This window comes from Vigna unguiculata, chromosome 6 (genome assembly GCF_004118075.2).
Source record: "Vigna unguiculata cultivar IT97K-499-35 chromosome 6, ASM411807v1, whole genome shotgun sequence".
Taxonomy (NCBI): domain Eukaryota; kingdom Viridiplantae; phylum Streptophyta; class Magnoliopsida; order Fabales; family Fabaceae; genus Vigna; species Vigna unguiculata.
This window is the reverse complement of record NC_040284.1, coordinates 25,583,320-25,601,814: the sequence shown is the minus strand read 5'-3', so window position 1 is coordinate 25,601,814 and position 18,495 is coordinate 25,583,320. Positions and strand designations below refer to the sequence as shown.

At 28.4% G+C, this 18,495-nt stretch overlaps 2 protein-coding genes across 5 annotated transcripts; both read right to left on the bottom strand.

Moving 5' to 3' along the window:
• Positions 1-2,964: 2,964 nt before the first annotated feature.
• LOC114187149 lies at positions 2,965-6,412 on the bottom strand. Of its 4 annotated transcripts, none has more exons than XM_028075292.1 (12): positions 6,135-6,412; positions 6,015-6,063; positions 5,431-5,577; positions 5,145-5,275; positions 4,940-5,054; positions 4,447-4,537; positions 4,160-4,229; positions 3,978-4,073; positions 3,784-3,883; positions 3,605-3,688; positions 3,430-3,521; positions 2,965-3,226 (listed from the first exon to the last, which is right to left on the bottom strand). In XM_028075292.1, the coding sequence occupies exons 1-12, from the start codon at positions 6,396-6,398 to the stop codon at positions 3,095-3,097; spliced, it is 1,371 nt and encodes a 456-aa protein (XP_027931093.1). In that variant the 5' UTR covers positions 6,399-6,412; the 3' UTR covers positions 2,965-3,094. The 4 variants fall into 4 exon arrangements, with proteins under 4 accessions (XP_027931093.1, XP_027931094.1, XP_027931095.1 ...); XM_028075293.1 differs by having other exon boundaries at positions 3,430-3,497; XM_028075294.1 differs by having other exon boundaries at positions 4,985-5,054.
• Positions 6,413-12,482: 6,070 nt separating this feature from the next.
• On the bottom strand, positions 12,483-13,539 carry LOC114189192 (TPD1 protein homolog 1-like). The gene is made up of 3 exons (XM_028077901.1): positions 13,167-13,539; positions 12,970-13,074; positions 12,483-12,851 (listed from the first exon to the last, which is right to left on the bottom strand). Exons 1-3 carry the CDS (start codon positions 13,249-13,251, stop codon positions 12,547-12,549), a joined length of 495 nt encoding a protein of 164 aa, XP_027933702.1. The 5' UTR covers positions 13,252-13,539; the 3' UTR covers positions 12,483-12,546.
• Between the last annotated feature and the right edge of the window lie 4,956 nt (positions 13,540-18,495).

The following is an 18,495-nucleotide window of genomic DNA, read 5'->3' as shown; positions in this document are numbered from 1 at the left end:
ACAATAAGAGTAACAATTTTAGTCGATCAGTTTTTTAAATCGTCTAAGTTCAATTTATTTCATATTTTTTAGTCAAAGTTTGATCATGTGGACCTTCTTGGTTTTGCATGTGGTCTTATGAAGTTCTATAGGGATTCTTGTTCTATTGTGATTCTAAGGATGTGCCTATAAGCTAGAAATTCTAAAAGAGATAAGAAAATCTTATAATAATTTTTGTCTTTGATTTATTCATTGATTTGTGAACGTGATTGCTTCTAATGAGAAGTGCATTTTGAATGTATGATGTATGATTTTGATTAAACTCTATAAATCTATGTATTTGAATGTGATTTGTTGTTAGTACATATGATAAAATTTGATTTTGTTTAAATGTGGATTTGTGAATTGTGAAATTCCATGTAGAATGAGTAATTGGGTTAAAGTAATGGTTCCTGTTAGAATTGATTTGGTAATTACTAAGGGTTTCATAAAGCACAAAAGTACCATTGTAATGAATTACATAAGCTAAAATGCACATTTCCAATGATTATTTGTTATATGTTCTTATGTATTATTGTTGTATACCTACTGTGTAGAAGATAATATAGTGTCCGAAGAGGAGCAGTAATGAGTTTTATAAAATTTGTGGAGCTGGAAATAGCTTAATGTGTCTATATATAATTTATATTATGATATATTAATCACTCATATTGTTGGAAGTTACACGTCGACTAGAGATAAATAAATTTCATAGTATATAAATGAGACGCAAATTTCACCTTACAAACTAATTTTGTAGGATTGAGTTAGACTTAAATTTTACTTCTATTACCTATTTGTATCTTATGAAATATTGTAATTTTTTTTAATAGTAAAAATGAAGATTGTATATAATATTATAAACTTTATTTTGATATACATGCTTTGATTTGATTATGTAATGACCACTTAATAATATACTTTAGAATGCTATAATGTGAGATGTTACACTAGATTTTCAGTTCTTATGATACCTCTACATCTTTATCAATAATTCGATGCTAATATTATATATCCAATTTCTACAATAACAGCCATAATATTCCTGTTTTGGTGAAATAAACAGGCTAAATATTTTAATACTAATTAAACTTTGGTTTGTTTTTTGGTGCAATCATTCCTCGTGCAACACAAGCTAAACATAATAATACTAATTAAACTTCCCCCTCAATATTCTGGAATCTCTACGGAATCCACGGCTCGTAATACATGTATTTTTATAATATTATTTATTTAAAAATATGATGCTCGAGTTAGTCATAATATTTAGAGTATAAATATAATACACACAAATAAATAAGCTGAATCTAATTTAAATAATTAAAGTATTAAAATAAAACTTTTGTCTATAATCAAAGTGTGCCAATTTTAAACCTCACGGGTTTATCTAAACTATGCGTGATCAATGCACTCATTTTAAACATACTAGGAATTTTAGGTAGTTTAATTCGAGGCTTGCAAATAAAATGTATACATTGAGCTTACATAAATTAAATATTGTATCCAAACTAAATTGAAGTTCAACGAGTTTGTATTTTAATTATGATACGACAAGAAACTTAATGATTTTAAAAATAATAAAAAACTTTTATAATGTTTATTGGAAGTCAATCTGGCATTGATTGGACAATTTAAATATAATTTTTTACTATTTGCATAAACATAATAATAAATACAAGAGAAGGGCTTAAATCAATGTTTAAATGACAAATGTGCATGGTGCTCTCCTCAACTATACTTACATTTTCTTTGGTGTGTTTCTCATTCTCAAATGATTAGAACTTGGGATGCCTTGAAAGTCAATCCAAAGTTTTTGTGAATGGCAAAGGAACATTGTGACCTGTCAGGATAAATTATTAAAAAACACACTCATTGTCCATGTTAGAGTGAACTATGTAGTACAATAATTATGGAGACCCAATTATAAATAAAATATATATAGCATGGAAAACGAGGGACAACGCTCGTGCTACATGAACTCTCTAATGTCCTAAACAATGAAGAAATAAGCAGGTGAAAAATAGTGCCTGTGAAATAAATAGATTAATTAAACATAAAGGACAACTGAAAAGTCACGTGACTTTATCTTTTAATGAGATTTAAAACTACTTTTATACTTCATTAAAAATATAATTTAAGTATGAAATAAATGACTATAAATTTAAATAAATGTTGGCACACGTACCGCATTAAAATATTATCATCTCACATTCATTTGCTTCATTATCCCATGAACAAATATTACAACTAAATATTTTAGGGATTAAAGATTAAGATCCTATATGAGATAAGTTATAATTTTTTTTTCTTTCAAATTCATGGTAATTTAGTCACATCGAGAGCTTTCTTCGTTGGCATTATTACAACGAGCGTAGTTGCAATTGGTATGACTTTAACCATGCATAAGTTACAATGTTATGATTAATTTGTCTCCCAAGATCTCAGCACATTATGTGAGTAGATCGACAATGGCGATAAAGTCTTCAAAAAAATATTGAAGAATTTCATGAAACGCAATGATAACCTATTAATATTTTTGAAAAATAATCTTTTTACTATTAAATTTTAATAACTTTTTCAAAGTGATATTTTTTAAACAATTTTCCATTTTTTTATTTTTTCATTCTCAATATTTCAAAATCATTTAAAAGATATCACCTCATATTATAAAAAAAAATTATCAAAATTTAGTAATCGAACTAATATTTTTTATCTTTTTTAAGATTGTTGTTATTGCTTTTTATTGTCATTTCAAAAGTTATAAGATAATTTTTTTTTCCATATATATTTTCATATCGTGTATTGAGAAAATCATTTAGAAAGAGAAAATTAAAGAGATACAACTTACAAGTAGGAAAAAAATAAATGTTTCTTTAAATGACTTTTTATATCGGTTGTGATTAAACTTTTTTCTATTAGTAAAGTATCGAGTGTATTAGTGCTGTATGATTAGAAATGTAAATTAAAATTTATATTTGAGAATAGTTTATTACTTTTTAACAAGTTTCTATTCTTCTTTGGTAAACACTACACTTTCAAAAACAGCTATGAAGGGTGATTGTGAAGTTGCCATCGATCATAGACATTTAACAGGCCCCACCAAAGCAAGTGCTTCCTTAAGAGCCATCAAGAGATACTCAGAATGATCCTCAATTGAAGCAGCTCCACCATGTTCTGATTGCATTGATCTCAATACTCTACCAACAATCTGAACCAAAATGTACATCGTAAGATTTCACAAATTGGTATGCCAGAACAGAGTCACATAACTATAAGCCAGCAAATTCTTATTGTCATCATTAGGTAGGGGTAATATAGAAAATCTTATAGCAGTGTTGGTTAATGCACAGGTATACAAATGCAACTAACATCTACGTACATCTAACAAACCACATACAATAAATAATTCACCTTTCGTGCGTAGCCACCGTATGCTATGCCACCAATCAAAGCATGTGGTGAATCAGATGAGTTTATTGCTGATTCATCACCATGCAAATATTCTAGGAAAAGTTAACCAAAGGCAAGGTATAGTTATAATGAAGTGGAGAAAAAGAGATAAAAACTAACAAAATGAGGACACTACCACTGATAGTTGTTTGAAAGAGTCCCTCTTTTTTCAACCCTTCAATTGTGTGAGCATTGGTTCCACCAGCAAGTTGAAGAAAACCTACCATGTTAAGTGTCACTAACATTAACAGAATCTAGAATAGATGTAAACCTTGAAGGTTTTCCAGGACCATAAAATGAGTTATAAGTACAAACCAGGAGGTCTTTCTTTTGCTTTAGCTAGTTGAACAGCGAAGGCGATTGATTCCTTTGTTGCTCCTCTCCCGATATCTCCACTCATAGGACGACCATCTAACTTGAGTTTATGAAAGACAAATATGAACTTGTTAACGAAAATATGGGAAAAAAAATTGGCTCATAATAAAATTTGAGAATGTTCAAAGGCACACCTGCCATAAGTTGAAGCTTTGAAGATTGGGTTTCATGATGGAGAACATATAGTTCATGGAGGATATTGTTGAATCACCACCATTAGGTAAGCTAACCTGGATCATTTCAGTAGTAAATTAATTGTTTATTGAAAATTTATTTCTATCCCTTAAATATTAGAACAGATTGGAGCACCACTTACAGCTATAAGCTTCAAATTTTGTACTGAATCTCCCAGAGCACTCCAGAGTTGTTTGAACAAAGTACTCTGTCTATAGAAGGATCAAAGGTCATAAAGGAAATGGATTCAAACAAAAACGTCAAAGAAATAGTGTATCTCATCATGAAAAGAGAAAGAAAGCACAGAAGGCTTGGTGAAGGCATTTCATGAATATGGAAATTGAAAATTATGCCTTTTTTACTTGAAGTGGTTGACAAAATTCTAGAAATATCCTTGTGTTATTTTGATATAATCAATTTGTATATTACCTTCCACTTGTATGTATCTCCATAGCATCAACGTCATCTCTCAGGATTAGATCAGCAGTTGTAATAGCATCTCTTACATATGTTACCTCTCCTACATCAGTGTAAAAAGTGTTAGGATCGAACGATTACCACTATTTCAAAAATTATAACCATTAGTCAAGATGTAACTTTTTTTACTTAAGAGTATAACAATCTTTCTCTTAACAATTGTCCACAAGTAATCAAATTCGTGACTTTGACTCTGATACTAATTATTGGGTCTTTCAAGAGAGGATCACTGAAAAATAAAACATCAATGAGACATAAGCTCAACCCACATATAAGGAAATGATACCACCTCTTAACCCAAAACCATTAAGACAATGGGCTGGGACTTCATCCTTATATGGTGTTCAACTTTCTCATTTATTTAATGTGAAGTTTAGATTCACACTTGGATTCTCAACAAAATTGAAAATCAAATAATATCATTGAGACAGTAACTAAACATTACGAGTTAAGAACATATAATCACAGATGGAACTGGAAAATTTCCCACTTATTTTATCATAGGGGCAAACTGGAAGACAGCGACCACAGCCATAGCAGCGTTCTGTTATGACTCCATCCTGCAGGTTATAGCCAATTAAACATTACAACTTTTAATTTTTAAGAACATAGCCAATGTTATGAAGAAGTTTGTGAAAGCAAGTTAAAACCTTCAGCACACTTGGTGCTTCAGTATTATATGAAATTCCCGAAGATTTCCCACGGAATGATATTGCACTAGCAGGGCACACATTTTCACAAGGCCGTGAACAGTCTGCTGGACACTCCTCTGGGTCAAATTCTGTTCAGAAGACACGAACATTCATATGTGAGTAATATATTATTAGCTCTAAAACCTGATGCTTCATATTGAATCTTTGTCATTTGAGATTTTTTTTAGTACCATGATAATAAAAGATGATGAAGCTTTTGTAGTGGCACCCAATTAAAACTTACCGGCCTTTCGAAAATGAAGATCTTTATCATCATTGACACTGATCATCACCCACGGCCTTCTAAGGCACACGATATCTCTTGCAGCTTCAATTCCTTCATTCACGGCACTAACAACTGATGCATCAGCAGCACAGTCAATGCAGTCAACTGCAACCATTTAATCCACTTTAGATCACTCGACATTCCTAAGAGTTAATAATAAGATCAAGTTTGCATAACTTAAACAATGAGAGGGAAGATATTAGATGAATGCAAATCCTTCCTTAAACACTTTTGGTGTTATTCTCCACTCATAGATTAATGTTAACCTCGCTACTTCGTGTAATAAAAGATGAAATGAAACTCTAATTCTGGTTAGAATAACACCGAGACCACATAAAGAATTGAATTTAAATTTTGTCCACAATGAAAATCCAAAAGCCATAATTTTGGCTGAGCTGAATCCACTTCAAGGATTTATACTCATGAAAAAAAAAAAAAGCTTCAATTGCCCAAAAGAGAAAAAAAAGCCACACAGCATGCTGATTATCATGAATGAATATATTGTCTGCTATATTACTCTAACCCTAAACAAAAGATCTTACCTCCAGCAAGAGTGTAAACCAGGCTGAGATTTCTGATATCAACAACATCCTATGTATGGAGAAAGAGTGTGTCATTGCAAGTGTGAGAAACTCTTTCTAAGTGAAAAACAAATTACATACCTCAAAGCTTGCACCACAAATGAGCTTGACCCAGTTACCTTTGTGGAGAGAGTGAAGTGGAGAAGATGAAATGGAAGGAAGCACGAGAGTGTTGACCAGGCTCTTCAAGTTATCAGCAGTAGACTTGTTCTTGGTGTTTGTCTCTGGGGTGGAACTGTGCATGCGTGAGTTTGTCACAGAAAAAGAAGATGGAACAAGAGTTTTATCAGAAACATCATGATATCTGGTCGAAATATTTGTAGTGCAGAAATATCTGAGAGCCATAATCCCGCACCCTGTTTTCATCTCCTGTTTTATAGTGCTCTGCCAAAGGATAAGTCCACACTTTTTCATTTGTTATTTCTTTATTTTTTTTTTCTCATCAATGTCTAACTAGTATTTAAGAGTATTTTTAGGAATATTTAAGAAATAATTTGATATGGTCTAGAGAAAAAAAAACCTACTAAGTGCAAAAATTAAGGGTATAGTTGATTTGAGTTATATGATGATTCAACTTGATCCAATTTAATTTAAAATTAAGTTAAATTTAACTTAATATATTTTATATTTGTATTATAAATAAATGGTCTTATATTTTTTATTTCTCAAATTATAAATTTAGTACAATTAATTTATTAACTCATTTAAAACAGTGACTTAATTTTATGAAAATTATCTTATTTTTTAAATTAGTTTGATACTTAAAAAATGTAACTTTTAATTGACACAAACCTTTTAAATTTTTATAATTGATTTAAAATAATCCAACCCACTTTAAAATGTGTTAGATCGTATTGGATTTATTATAAAAATACAAAAATCCAACCTAACCAAACACAATATTATTTTAATAAATTAAGTGATGTCAAACCCGTGAATATCCTAATAAGAATAGTGCGTGAATTACATATTTAAAGAGAGAAAAAAAGAAAGATATAGTATTGAGTAAAAATGGTTAATATAAAGAAAAACTATTACGTTGGCTGTCTATTTTACTCTATGCCGCACTAATAAATTTGAATAATTATTTTATAACTAATTACAATTTTTATGTAAAATTATAATTCTAAATCACACTCTCAGAAATGAAAAAAAAAAAAAAATGTCAGTGAAATAGGTAGTTATTTGTTGATGAAAAAATTGCACAGTCGAAATCTTTATTCAAATAAATTCACAGAGTGGTTGATAATTGACATAAGAAGCTCTAACATGGATGAGTAGTTTCAACTTTCAACATCTTTATTTTAGTGTGTCCTTTTTCTTCTCACACGATATTTCAGTGAATGTAATAACTAATTTTTGATGTAATTCAATTTCAATTTCTCAAAATGCTGACTATATTTTATTGTGTAACATCAAATACAAGAAGGGACAAGCGGATCGTGGACAAAAAAAAAACAAGTTATTGGTCTTTGCTTTGATATGGGCCAGGATTAAGAAAATCGATCATCTTTCCCCTTCAGGCCCAAATAAGCTTTTGCTCTATTCTATATGATTTTTACATTTAAGTTTCACGCAAAAACTACTTTCAGGTTTTTACTTGAAAAATAATTTTTTAAAATTAAATTTTGATAATTTTATTTTATAATTTGGAGTGAAATTTGTTAAGTATTTTTTTATTTTTTATTTACATTTTAAAATTATTTAAAAAATATCATCTCTATAAGAAAAATTATAAAAAATTTAGTTGTTAAAATATTTTATTTTTTTAATTAGATTCCATACCAATGATCCAAAGAATGAATAGCGCGAGTCTTGAAGACTAGAGAGTACATATCATTACAAAGCAAGGCCAGGTACTGTACTTCTAGCGCAGGGTACCAAATTGAGGGAAAAACTGCATGTGGGCTGCAACATGAAAACTATACTATATTTTCATGCAAAAAAAAAGTTGCAAATTAGATGACTCCTTCATGCTTTCAAGTGGAGTAGGATTATTTCGTGTGTACAAAGATTTACTCCATTGTCAAGTAACAAATATTCATAAATGGTTAAAATATTTTTTTCCTAAATTTTTGTCAAATTTTGTCAAATCAATTTTATTTTTATTTTTGTGTTCAAAGAGATCTCAATTTTTGTCATGAATTTTGTTCAATTTGATTCTTTTTCACTAGCACCGTTTAAACCATTGATGGTAATCAACATTGATTGTCCCATTTTTTATTTTTTTTTAAATTTTTAACCTTTTTTTAATTTAATTTTAACTTTTTTAGATGTCCACATGTCAATCCAATCACATACCATGTATCAGAGTTAATATTTTATATTCAATTTAGTTCGTGAATATTTAAGAATTTAAAAAATATAAAAATTTTAAAAAATAAAAAATCATGAAGTGTCGTTAATAATTAAAACAGTGTTAACAAAAATGATAAAATTGAATAAAATTAATAAAAATTAAGATGTATTTAAACATAAAAATAAAATTAGAACCGTGTTACAAAACTTGCTGAAAATTGATAAAAAAATTAGTTTAATCTTCATAAATCATAACAGAGAAACACAATTCGAGGAGAGATAATAGGTATCATGGAATACCTTTTTTGTTTCACTCCAACAGATTTAGTAATTGCTAAATTTGATGAGTCGTAGCTCGGCCTAGAGTTAGTGCCAGAATAAGAGATGCGATCAAAATGTAAAGAAGAGTAAAGAAAAACGCTTATGTTTCCTGCAGACAATTTAAAGAAAAACTTAAACATTTTGATATTGCAGGCTAAAAAAACTTATGCCAACCATGTTCAATAAAGTTGTTTTGAAACTTAAAAAGGCTGTGATCTGTTATCGCTGAATGGTAATGAAGAGAAATGAGGAAATTTGAGAGGTAGCACTTTTTTGTGCTGAGTGCTAGGAGTTGTCATCTTCTCATCTAATGTTTAGTCTTACCATTTATAAATGAATATTTGCAGGTAATGAATATTTGTATTTTTTATACGAATATATTAACAAGACAGATACGGATATCATTGTATCTGTGAATACCCATACTCACTATACTTTAATTTAAATAAAAAAGATTAAAAAAATATGATTAAAATATTAACACATCAATTTTAAATTGTTTATTTTTATCAATTGGTTTTAAAAATATCTATTTTCTTTGCAAATTGTCATTAACACTATTTAAATAGGTTATTTATACTTTATTTAAAATTTATGGATGTTATACATTGTGTTTTTATTTAAATTTATGGTTAAAATATGTTGTTAAATATTAATTCTTTTTTTTTATATATACTCGTAGATACACGTAAACATTCGTGAGTATTAAAAAAATATATAAATATCCACATAACAAATATCCACATAAATATTTATATAAATACGAAACGAATATTTACCCAACAAATAAGAAACAGAAAAACTATAATCCACATCCTACCTATTTCGATTACATCCCCATTTTTATTTTGTGTAAAATAAATACAGAATATTTAAAATTGATTTTCTAAGAAACAATCAATAGAAATTCATATTGTTACCTTTTTGTTTAGGGGAATTAATTCAGCTTAACCAAACTCAAACACAGTAAACTTGAAGAGGCACACGACACAAAGACATCAAATTAAAACAAATCTCTGCTTGTGTAAATTAAAAGAGAGGCAGGCACACTGCACCATGACTGTATCGACTGCACAAAGTTCAGACGAATGCCTCATCGGTAGTACAACTTAAAGTAAATCAATATACTCATTTCATCCATCAATTATATAAAATAAATTATTCTATTCATTCCTATTTTCCTGGGAAATATGTAGATATTTTTTTTTCATTTAGATATTTATTTTGAAAAAATTATTGTAATTAGATTTTTTTCGTTAACAGTATATTAATCACGTTAATTATGTTTTATGTGTGATCATATGACTTTTTATTTACTTTTTTTTTCTTTTTATAATTTGAAAAATATATACAAATTGTCACGTGTTAATTATGTGTCATATTTTATCATGTAATTTTTTTATTTACTTTTTTTTCTTTTTATAATTTGAAAAAATATATACAAATTGTCACGTGTTAAACTGATATTGTACCACGTGACAGAGACGGTGTGATGTAGCAGTGACAGTGTGACAGTGTCATGTGTTAGATATGTGAAAAATCTCAATATAGTCTTTATATTTGTTAGTGTGTCTCAATTTGTTACAATTTTTTTTAAAACTAAATCAATTTCATTCCTATACAAATTTAATTTTTATATAAATTTTATAATAGTATTTTTATAATAATTGATATTTTTAATAAAATTAAATTTATTTAAATATATATTTTGCATTGAATTTTATTTAAATTTTGCTTTAAATATTTATATATCTATAATTTATATATAAATTTTGCTTTAAAAAAACAACTTTATAAATTTAAAGATAAAATTTTAAAACAATTTTATAACAATTTAAAATAAATATATTTATTTAAAATTTTACAATTCAATTTATAAAGTTATTATTTTTAAACCAATTCTACCATTTGTCTATGAATCATTCATATATAAATATTTAAATAAATTTCAATGTAAAATAAAAATTTAATCTTGTTAAAAGTATTATTATGACAATTATATAAAAGTTAAATTTTGTCTCAATTTGAATATAGATGAAATTACTTTCGTTTTAAACAACTCTAATCTCTAAATACTAAACTCTACACCATAAATGATTTAACCTATATGTAATAGTTTTGTTTAAATGGTTTCTAAAATAAAATAAAGTTTGTCCTATAACCAATTTGACATAATATTCGACGAACCAATTTAATTAAATTGATATATTTTTATTATTCATTGTATGCCATCACAATATACTTTTAGCATTTAATTTATATATTTTTCTCATTCAATATTAAAAAATTGTCAAATATACTAGTCTAAACAATTTTGACAACCTATTCATAAATCAAACTTAATTCACTACTCATGTCACATAAAGTCTTTAACTTGATACCAACTCATTCAAAGTTCAACCACAAAAATAAATCTTCTCAAATATTTGATAGATTATGTCACTTTTACAACCAAATAAATTAAACTAGAGAATTACGAGAAAACAAACTAACTTCCCTTACATGGATTAAATTCATTGACTCTATCAAAACTTCAAGAACTCTTCCTCTGAGAGAATATAAGAGTTATACACAAAAAAAAAAAAAACTTACATTAATGATATGAACAAACCATAACAATTCTAAACAAACATACATTCATTTTGAAATCAATTGAGTAACTTGCAATCAACCTAATATTCGTGTATGCAAAACTTAAAAAAAATGACTTAAGAAAAATGGGTAAACACTTACTTTAATGAAAATTCTGATTACATGATTACTATTTCCTACTCTAAAATTCTTATGGTAAACTATGATATTCAAAGTAAAACTGCTATATCTTAAAATAAGCTCTTGAATAATGAATATTTCTACTTATAGACTATTTATACTCTTAACTAAACTAATTTCTAGTTCCATACCATAATCATAGAACAATATTAATATCGTGTTGTTTCCTTAAATATAATTCTTTAATGTAAATCTTCCGTACTCGTAAAACGATTTTATTTTACACCTTCAAGAATGCAAAGAAGGTGAAAAACACGGTATTAGGCATTACAACTTCCTAAGTCTTAAAATTTATTACAAAGAGCATGTAGAATATAAGTCAAAATTCACATATGCAAATAGTGATTTATTTATAAACGTAAATTAACATATGGATAGGTTGTTATAAATAATATAAAACATATTATAATTTATTTAATGAGTAATAAATTTATTATTTAATCTAGAATTTAAAAATAAAAATAAAAGACGGTAAAATGTAAGTTCAAAAAATAATAACACAATACACAAAATCATAATATCAATTAATAGTTTTTCTTAATTGTAAATTAATTATTTAATAATTAAATTATGCAATTTATTCCTAGAATTATAAATAAAATAAAAAAATAAACTGACTAGATATTTAGTAACTTTAAAATCAAGTATCATTCTTTTTTATAATTGAAGAGAAGTAAACTATAATCTTTCTTTCTTTGGATTGATTTGGGAAGTGTTCATAAAGTATAAAGAAGAAGTTACCCAAAAAAGTATTTATCAAGAAGAATGATTATCTTCAATACACAGACACACTAATAATACCACAATTATTTTAGAGTACTTCATGCAACATGCAGCTACAGCCACAGAAATATCTTTTCTTTTCTTTTTTTACTTGAAAATTCCATCTTTCCAATAGAATGGAAATCCCCTTTCAAGGGATTGGTGTTTCTAGGCAATGATAGCAGAAACAAACCAAAATTATACATTTACATACGAGAAATGACAGAGCTAAAGCTAAAGAAAGAGTGCAATGGTTAATATCCACAAGGTGGTGAACTCATGGATTGGTAGGTTATCATTTCTAGAAGTCTTCTCTACTTATTCTACCTTATATTTGGATTCATGAGCAAAATTTTGCAGACTTGAAAGCAAGAGGGTACATGAAAGAATTGGAATAAGAGATTCTGATTATCTGGCTAGGGGTTAAAGGGTTCCCTCCATTGACCAAGCAATCGTCGTAGGAGATCCTTTTGAACAATCTTGGATTCACTATTCTTGCAGAAGCAAACCAACCACAGTGGAGGTGAATGTCACGGGGAGCACATCCAGAAACACACGTGTTAACAATCTGCACAATGAACTGTGGTATTCCTGATGTAGAACTTGTGCTTTGTGAGATGCTTATGTCTTTGCTTGTGCAGGAACCTAAAGTCATCATCATGATCAAAGGCACGGTCATAAGGGACTCCAAATATGAATACAAAAATAAAAAAGGAACAAAAAAAAAAGTATTTTTTTTCATCATAGTTGAAAAGTAAGATACCATGCAACCAAATTTTTCTAGAGGCAGCATGTTCTGCTTTCACTGACACTGTTATGGACCCGTTTCTGTCTTCCTGGAAAGAATGCAAAATCTGGGTCGATTCACCTGCTATCATATTATGTAAGCTTCAGGGTCACAGGAAGCATAATCATTAGAGAAACAAACAAAAGAAAAAAGTAAGGGATTTGCTTCAGTACCTGAATGCACACAAAATAGAAAAGGGGGCATTGTGAAGCAAAGGAAGATTATCAGAGGACAAGAGTTTGTGATGGTCATGCTCATTGCAGAGTGCTATAGCTATCTTTCTTTGTTTTTTTTTCTTCACAAACAGGTTTTTAGAAAAAAAATTGAAGGTGCTAGAGAGAGGGGTGCTATCTGGAGGGTTGATATGTGGTGGTGACCCCTAGTGTACAACAATGCTATGATTGGTTTGCAGATTTTAAGTCCTCTCGAGGTTCAGGTCCCCCGTTTTATTCATAATGTACAAACTGTTATTTTATGCATAAAATTTTACTGTTACAGTGATTTTTTAATCATAGTTAATAATCTATAAACTCATTTTGATAACAGATTTCGAAGTCATATCAGTTATGAATTTCATTTATATCTTCAAGGTTTATATTTCTACATGCAGAAATTAAACTAAAAAATGAAGGATCCTTTCCTATGTGTTATTTATGAGGCAACAGAAGGTTGAAAGGAAAGAACAAATTTTGTTGGTAAAAAATAATTCTCTTTCTCTGTTTCCTCAAACACAGCCTCAGTTCATGTATAAGCAATTCCAATATTCCATTTTACCTTTTCTTACCCTTCTGTTTTTACATTGGCATGGATATAGCATCTAGAGATGGGGACAAAGCACCATGACTTCTGTCAGAGGAAAGCATGAACTTGTAAAACCGCTTCTTATTCTTCTAATCATAAATTTCTATTTTTTGTTACACCTGCATAATATTATAGACCTACTAATTCCAACTTTGACAAAAAGAGAATTTGACCCTCTCCATGAATGATATCCATGCATGTGTAGACACGGTTGCATTGCATGCATGCATGCATGCATCATCATGCATATCTCATTTATATGTCAACCTATATTTTATGTATGCATGAGTATGAATTAATCGATCCCCAGCAAAGTCATGCCATAAATAATGGTTACCACTTAGAAGGCACACACGTGAAAAGAAGATAGAAAACCAGTTTGCAGGTGTGTGTATTTGATAGTGGAAGAAAGAGGGTCTATAAGCTAGCAACTGGTGACAAAATGTGATTGAAAGATACCTCTGAATTCAACATTCATGCAACAGTTGTAAGTCACTGTTAGGTTGCCAAAAGACAAAGCAGCGTTTTACCGATAGCTGTGAAATGATGGATGAACTTACATCTTTCTTTCTATATGCTTCGGAGAGGCACATGTTTTTGGTTCAAACGCCCTTTGTATTCAGCTACGTACTACTTTCTTGTTCAGATAGGTAAAAAGAATCACCATGAAGATGAATTTATTAGTGTGCAAATTATAGTAACCTAAGGTTTTGGATCGAGGAGAGCCTGGTCACCCTGTTCGTGCATGTGTGACCAACCATGTGATTCCATTTAATATCTGCACCCACTTTAAAATTTCACACCTTATTAGGTTGCCCCAATCTAATCATAATTAGAAACATAATTGACATACTATAGTAGCTGGTACTAAAAAATTATTAACACAAAAATCAAATGGGAAATTACTCTCCCTGCTCATCTTTTAATCATACAAATCGACCAAGTTCGTAGCTAACTAGATCCAGTTCCAAACATGCATTATTGGGTGAAGTGAAGGTCATTTTCCTACTTTCTATCTGATCCCATTTTAATTAGTGTGGTGTCTGAAAGTCACGTGGGGTCTAATAAGTCAAGTTGGGTAAAGCTATTCAAAGGAAAAAATAAAAATCTATTTGACATTTGTTTTCAGAAACAGATTTTTTTTTTTTTTAGAATTAAAAATTTGATTGATGAAGTTTGGTGTTTTAAAAGCAAGTTTCCGATTTGATTTTAAATGATAAAGATAAAAAAAAAGATTCAATTTGTAAAACGAATAAGGAAGTTTTGTTTATGATGGATTATGGTGTGAACAAGTTTACGGATAGTTGTCAGGTTTTTAACCAAACGCATTTTCTCTCTATTCTTTCTGAAATTTATTTAAGAAATATATTCTAAAAAAGAAATAAAAAAGCTGAAATCCAACTAAACAGATCCTAATTTCCCTCTTGTCATTTATGTGGGTGAATTTTTATAAAATGTAAGAGTTTTAAGAACTTTCTAGTTTTAATAGAGTTTTTCTAGTACAAAAACATATTTATAAACATTTTTTTATTATTTTGCAAAAATTTGATGTCCATTTTGCTGATAAAAGAAATATAATAATCAAAAATTTAATTTATCCACGAATTTTATTGATTGATCGGTAAGTAAAAAAAAATTAGAGATAATTAAAATTCTAGTTTATCGATGAATTTTATCAATAAATTTTAAAATTCTAAAATCTATCAATAAAATATTTCTATAAATTTTGTTTTAACACTATACTCTCTTCATTAACTTAATCACGAAAAATATATTATACCTAATTTTTTAATTTTTTCTATAGTAGGTTTGAAAGATAAAACATCAAATACAGGAAACATGAAAGCAAATAAACAAGTATTTTGATGCGCCGAGCTTACTAAGTAAGCATTTATTCTACCTCTAAAATTTTAAAAATTTATAAAGAGGACCAAAAAGATACTAAAGAAGCATATGCCTCATCCCAAGAGAAATAATTAAATTTTTACTCCAAGACTCATTTTGATCTTATAAATTTATTTATATTTTTCATCCTAAATTTTTATGTGAATTTTTTATATCCTTTAAAAGAAAGAATTTACTTAGAAAATATGTCCAGTTTTAAAACTAATAAATCAATCGCGGTAGATAGATTGTTACAAAACATGTGGTTAGTCATATTTTCACTTTGGTTATGTATATATAAACATATATATATATATATATATATATATATATATATATATATAAAAGTAATTCACAACTCTCAATTAATTATAAAATTTAAATTGAATTTTGATAAGTCGTAATATTTAATTGGTATAACGACCCAATAACAACTGTTATACCATTTATATATTTATGTATTGTTAATTAATTTTTATTTTAATTTAATAGAAATTTTCATCGTACTACTATTTAACAAGAACATAAATTCTGAAAATTGATGTGACCTAGTTTTTCTCTACAAAGAATTTTGCCTCATTGATAGAAGAAAATAAGGCTCATAAATTTGAGTCTCAACTAGAACAAAAACACCAGTACATTTTTTCAGGAATATCTCAGTGTTACTAAAGGGCCTAGAAGAAGCAAGAATATCCTTGAGCAACTAAAGAACCAACATGGGAAGCAAACACTAGACTTGGCCACAGGTTACAGAAGGATTCAAGTAATGTAACTGGACCTATACTCAAAACATGACATTTCTTTCTGCACCTCCACATATTTTTTCCTGCACCCACATAAATAAAATTCCCACTTCTGTAATTCCAAAGTCATTCCTTTTTCCTGTAAAAATAGACTTAAGGCCGATCGGAAAGCTAAAAAGTTGAAAGTTAAATAATTTTTAAATGGTATAATTCATAAGTTATTTTTTTTAACCATTATTGACTTTCAGATTATACCGTTAAAGTTACTTTTGCCTTTCAAACCATACGATAAAAAGTCAATTTTAATTTTCATATTGTAAAATAATTTTTTTTTCAAATTGTATAATTTTTAAATTATTTTCAACAACTTTCAGATTACACAATAAATAAGATCAAAATGAAAAGTTTCTTTTATATGATGACGGGAAAGAAACATTAGAGAGTGCCTCAAAACATATATTTGCTAGAATACAAACAAATAAATTTTGTAATAAATTTTGTTCCTTTTGCAATGTATAATATCAAATGCATATCAAATAACATCATCACTGTCAAGTAAATCTAACAACCCCAAAACTCTCAAATTACATGACAAAACCCCCAAAAGAATCACAAACTAGACCTATCAGAGTGTGAACATAAATAATATTATATTCTTTAAAGTGAGGGAATATGTACATATTTATTCTCTCTCTTCCTATATTTACCCTAATACTCGTTCTTGTCCTCATTTTCGTCCTCTTTAAATCACTAATGTATCAACATTTATTAATTGACCAAAACAACGTATATATATTATTCTTTTAAAATTAAGTTTTATAATCATTTTTTCTTTTCCTTACATATTTTTTTCTCTATGTTAATGGCTTTTTTCATATTTTATATTTGATTGAGTTGTTCTATTTTCACAAAAATTATCGATATATTTAAGATACTATTTCTCTTAATATAATTTTTTTAATTATGTTTAAATGATGTATTATAATAATTTTTTTGTCTCACATTTAATTATTTATTATTTTATGTTTTGTTTATTTATTTTTCACGTGACAATGTTTTACTCAATTTTAAGTGTTCAATCATATAAATCCTCAATTTATCAAGTAATATAAAATACTTGTCTTTTTTATTCTCTTTGTTTAATTTTTGTTTCATTTAAAAAGTTTTTTGTTTTATTAAAACAACTTTTATTATATGTCAATTGTTAGATTAGTTTGATATATGATTTTGTTTTTCAAATCATTCATCACTTCTCATCTTATCATATAATTAATATAATTAATTATACATAGGTGTATACTAGGGGTGGCAATTAGGGCCTGGCCCGCGGGCCCGGCCCACAGGCCCGCAAAAAAATGCGGGGCGGGCCAGGATATTGAGCCCGCAAGCCCGCGCGGGCTCGGCCCGCATAGGCCCGCGACCCGCACGGGCTAGCCCGCGGGCCGGCCCGCAAGCCCGCATAAAATTTAAAAAAAAAAAAAAAAACTTGTACTTGTATATATTAATTACTTCTTTTATGGACTCTTGCATTAACATTTCAAATTCTTGTATAATTGGAAAAGACAAGTATTGTGTAATTTTTAATGTGCTAAAATTTAAAGAATACATTGTGTATGTCATAGTATGAATATGATGAAAATGTTGAATTATCAATTTATCATCTAATTCCCCAAAGTCTTTACTTAATTTTGTGAACTTCTTAAAGTTTCCCAATTTTTAAACATTGAAAGTTTTATTATAAAATAAATAAATAAATAAAAAAATTAAAAAAAAAAAAGCGGGCTGGCCCGCGGGCCAATGTATATGCGGGGCGGGCCGGCCCGCGATGTGCGGGCCTTATGCGGGGCGGGCCGGCCCGCATTGCCACCCCTAGTGTATACTTTGGATCAATAATGTATCAAATTATTGTTAATCCACACATACAATTATTTTAACACTTTTATTTGTTGTTTATTTTTATATTATAAAATTTTATTTTGATGATTTTGTATATAATTATTATTTTTAACTGATTTTCACAAGTATAATTTATCATCTCAATTATATAAAAATATTTCATGTACTATGATATAAT

Excerpts from the sequence above, each read along its gene's own strand:
- LOC114187149 (XM_028075292.1), bottom strand. The coding sequence starts at position 6,398 with ATGGCTCTCAGATATTTCTGCACTACAAATATTTCGACCAGATATCAT. Across the intron at positions 4,538-4,939 it reads TGATTATATGTTCTTAACTC|GAGAGGTAACATATGTAAGA; the intron begins GTAATGTTTAGT and ends ACACTGATGTAG. Across the intron at positions 4,074-4,159 it reads AAAATTTGAAGCTTATAGCT|GTTAGCTTACCTAATGGTGG; the intron begins GTAAGTGGTGCT and ends GAAATGATCCAG.
- LOC114189192 (XM_028077901.1), bottom strand. The coding sequence starts at position 13,251 with ATGAGCATGACCATCACAAACTCTTGTCCTCTGATAATCTTCCTTTGC. Across the intron at positions 13,075-13,166 it reads TCTATTTTGTGTGCATTCAG|GTGAATCGACCCAGATTTTG; the intron begins GTACTGAAGCAA and ends ATATGATAGCAG. Across the intron at positions 12,852-12,969 it reads TAGAAAAATTTGGTTGCATG|GTTCCTGCACAAGCAAAGAC; the intron begins GTATCTTACTTT and ends TGATGACTTTAG.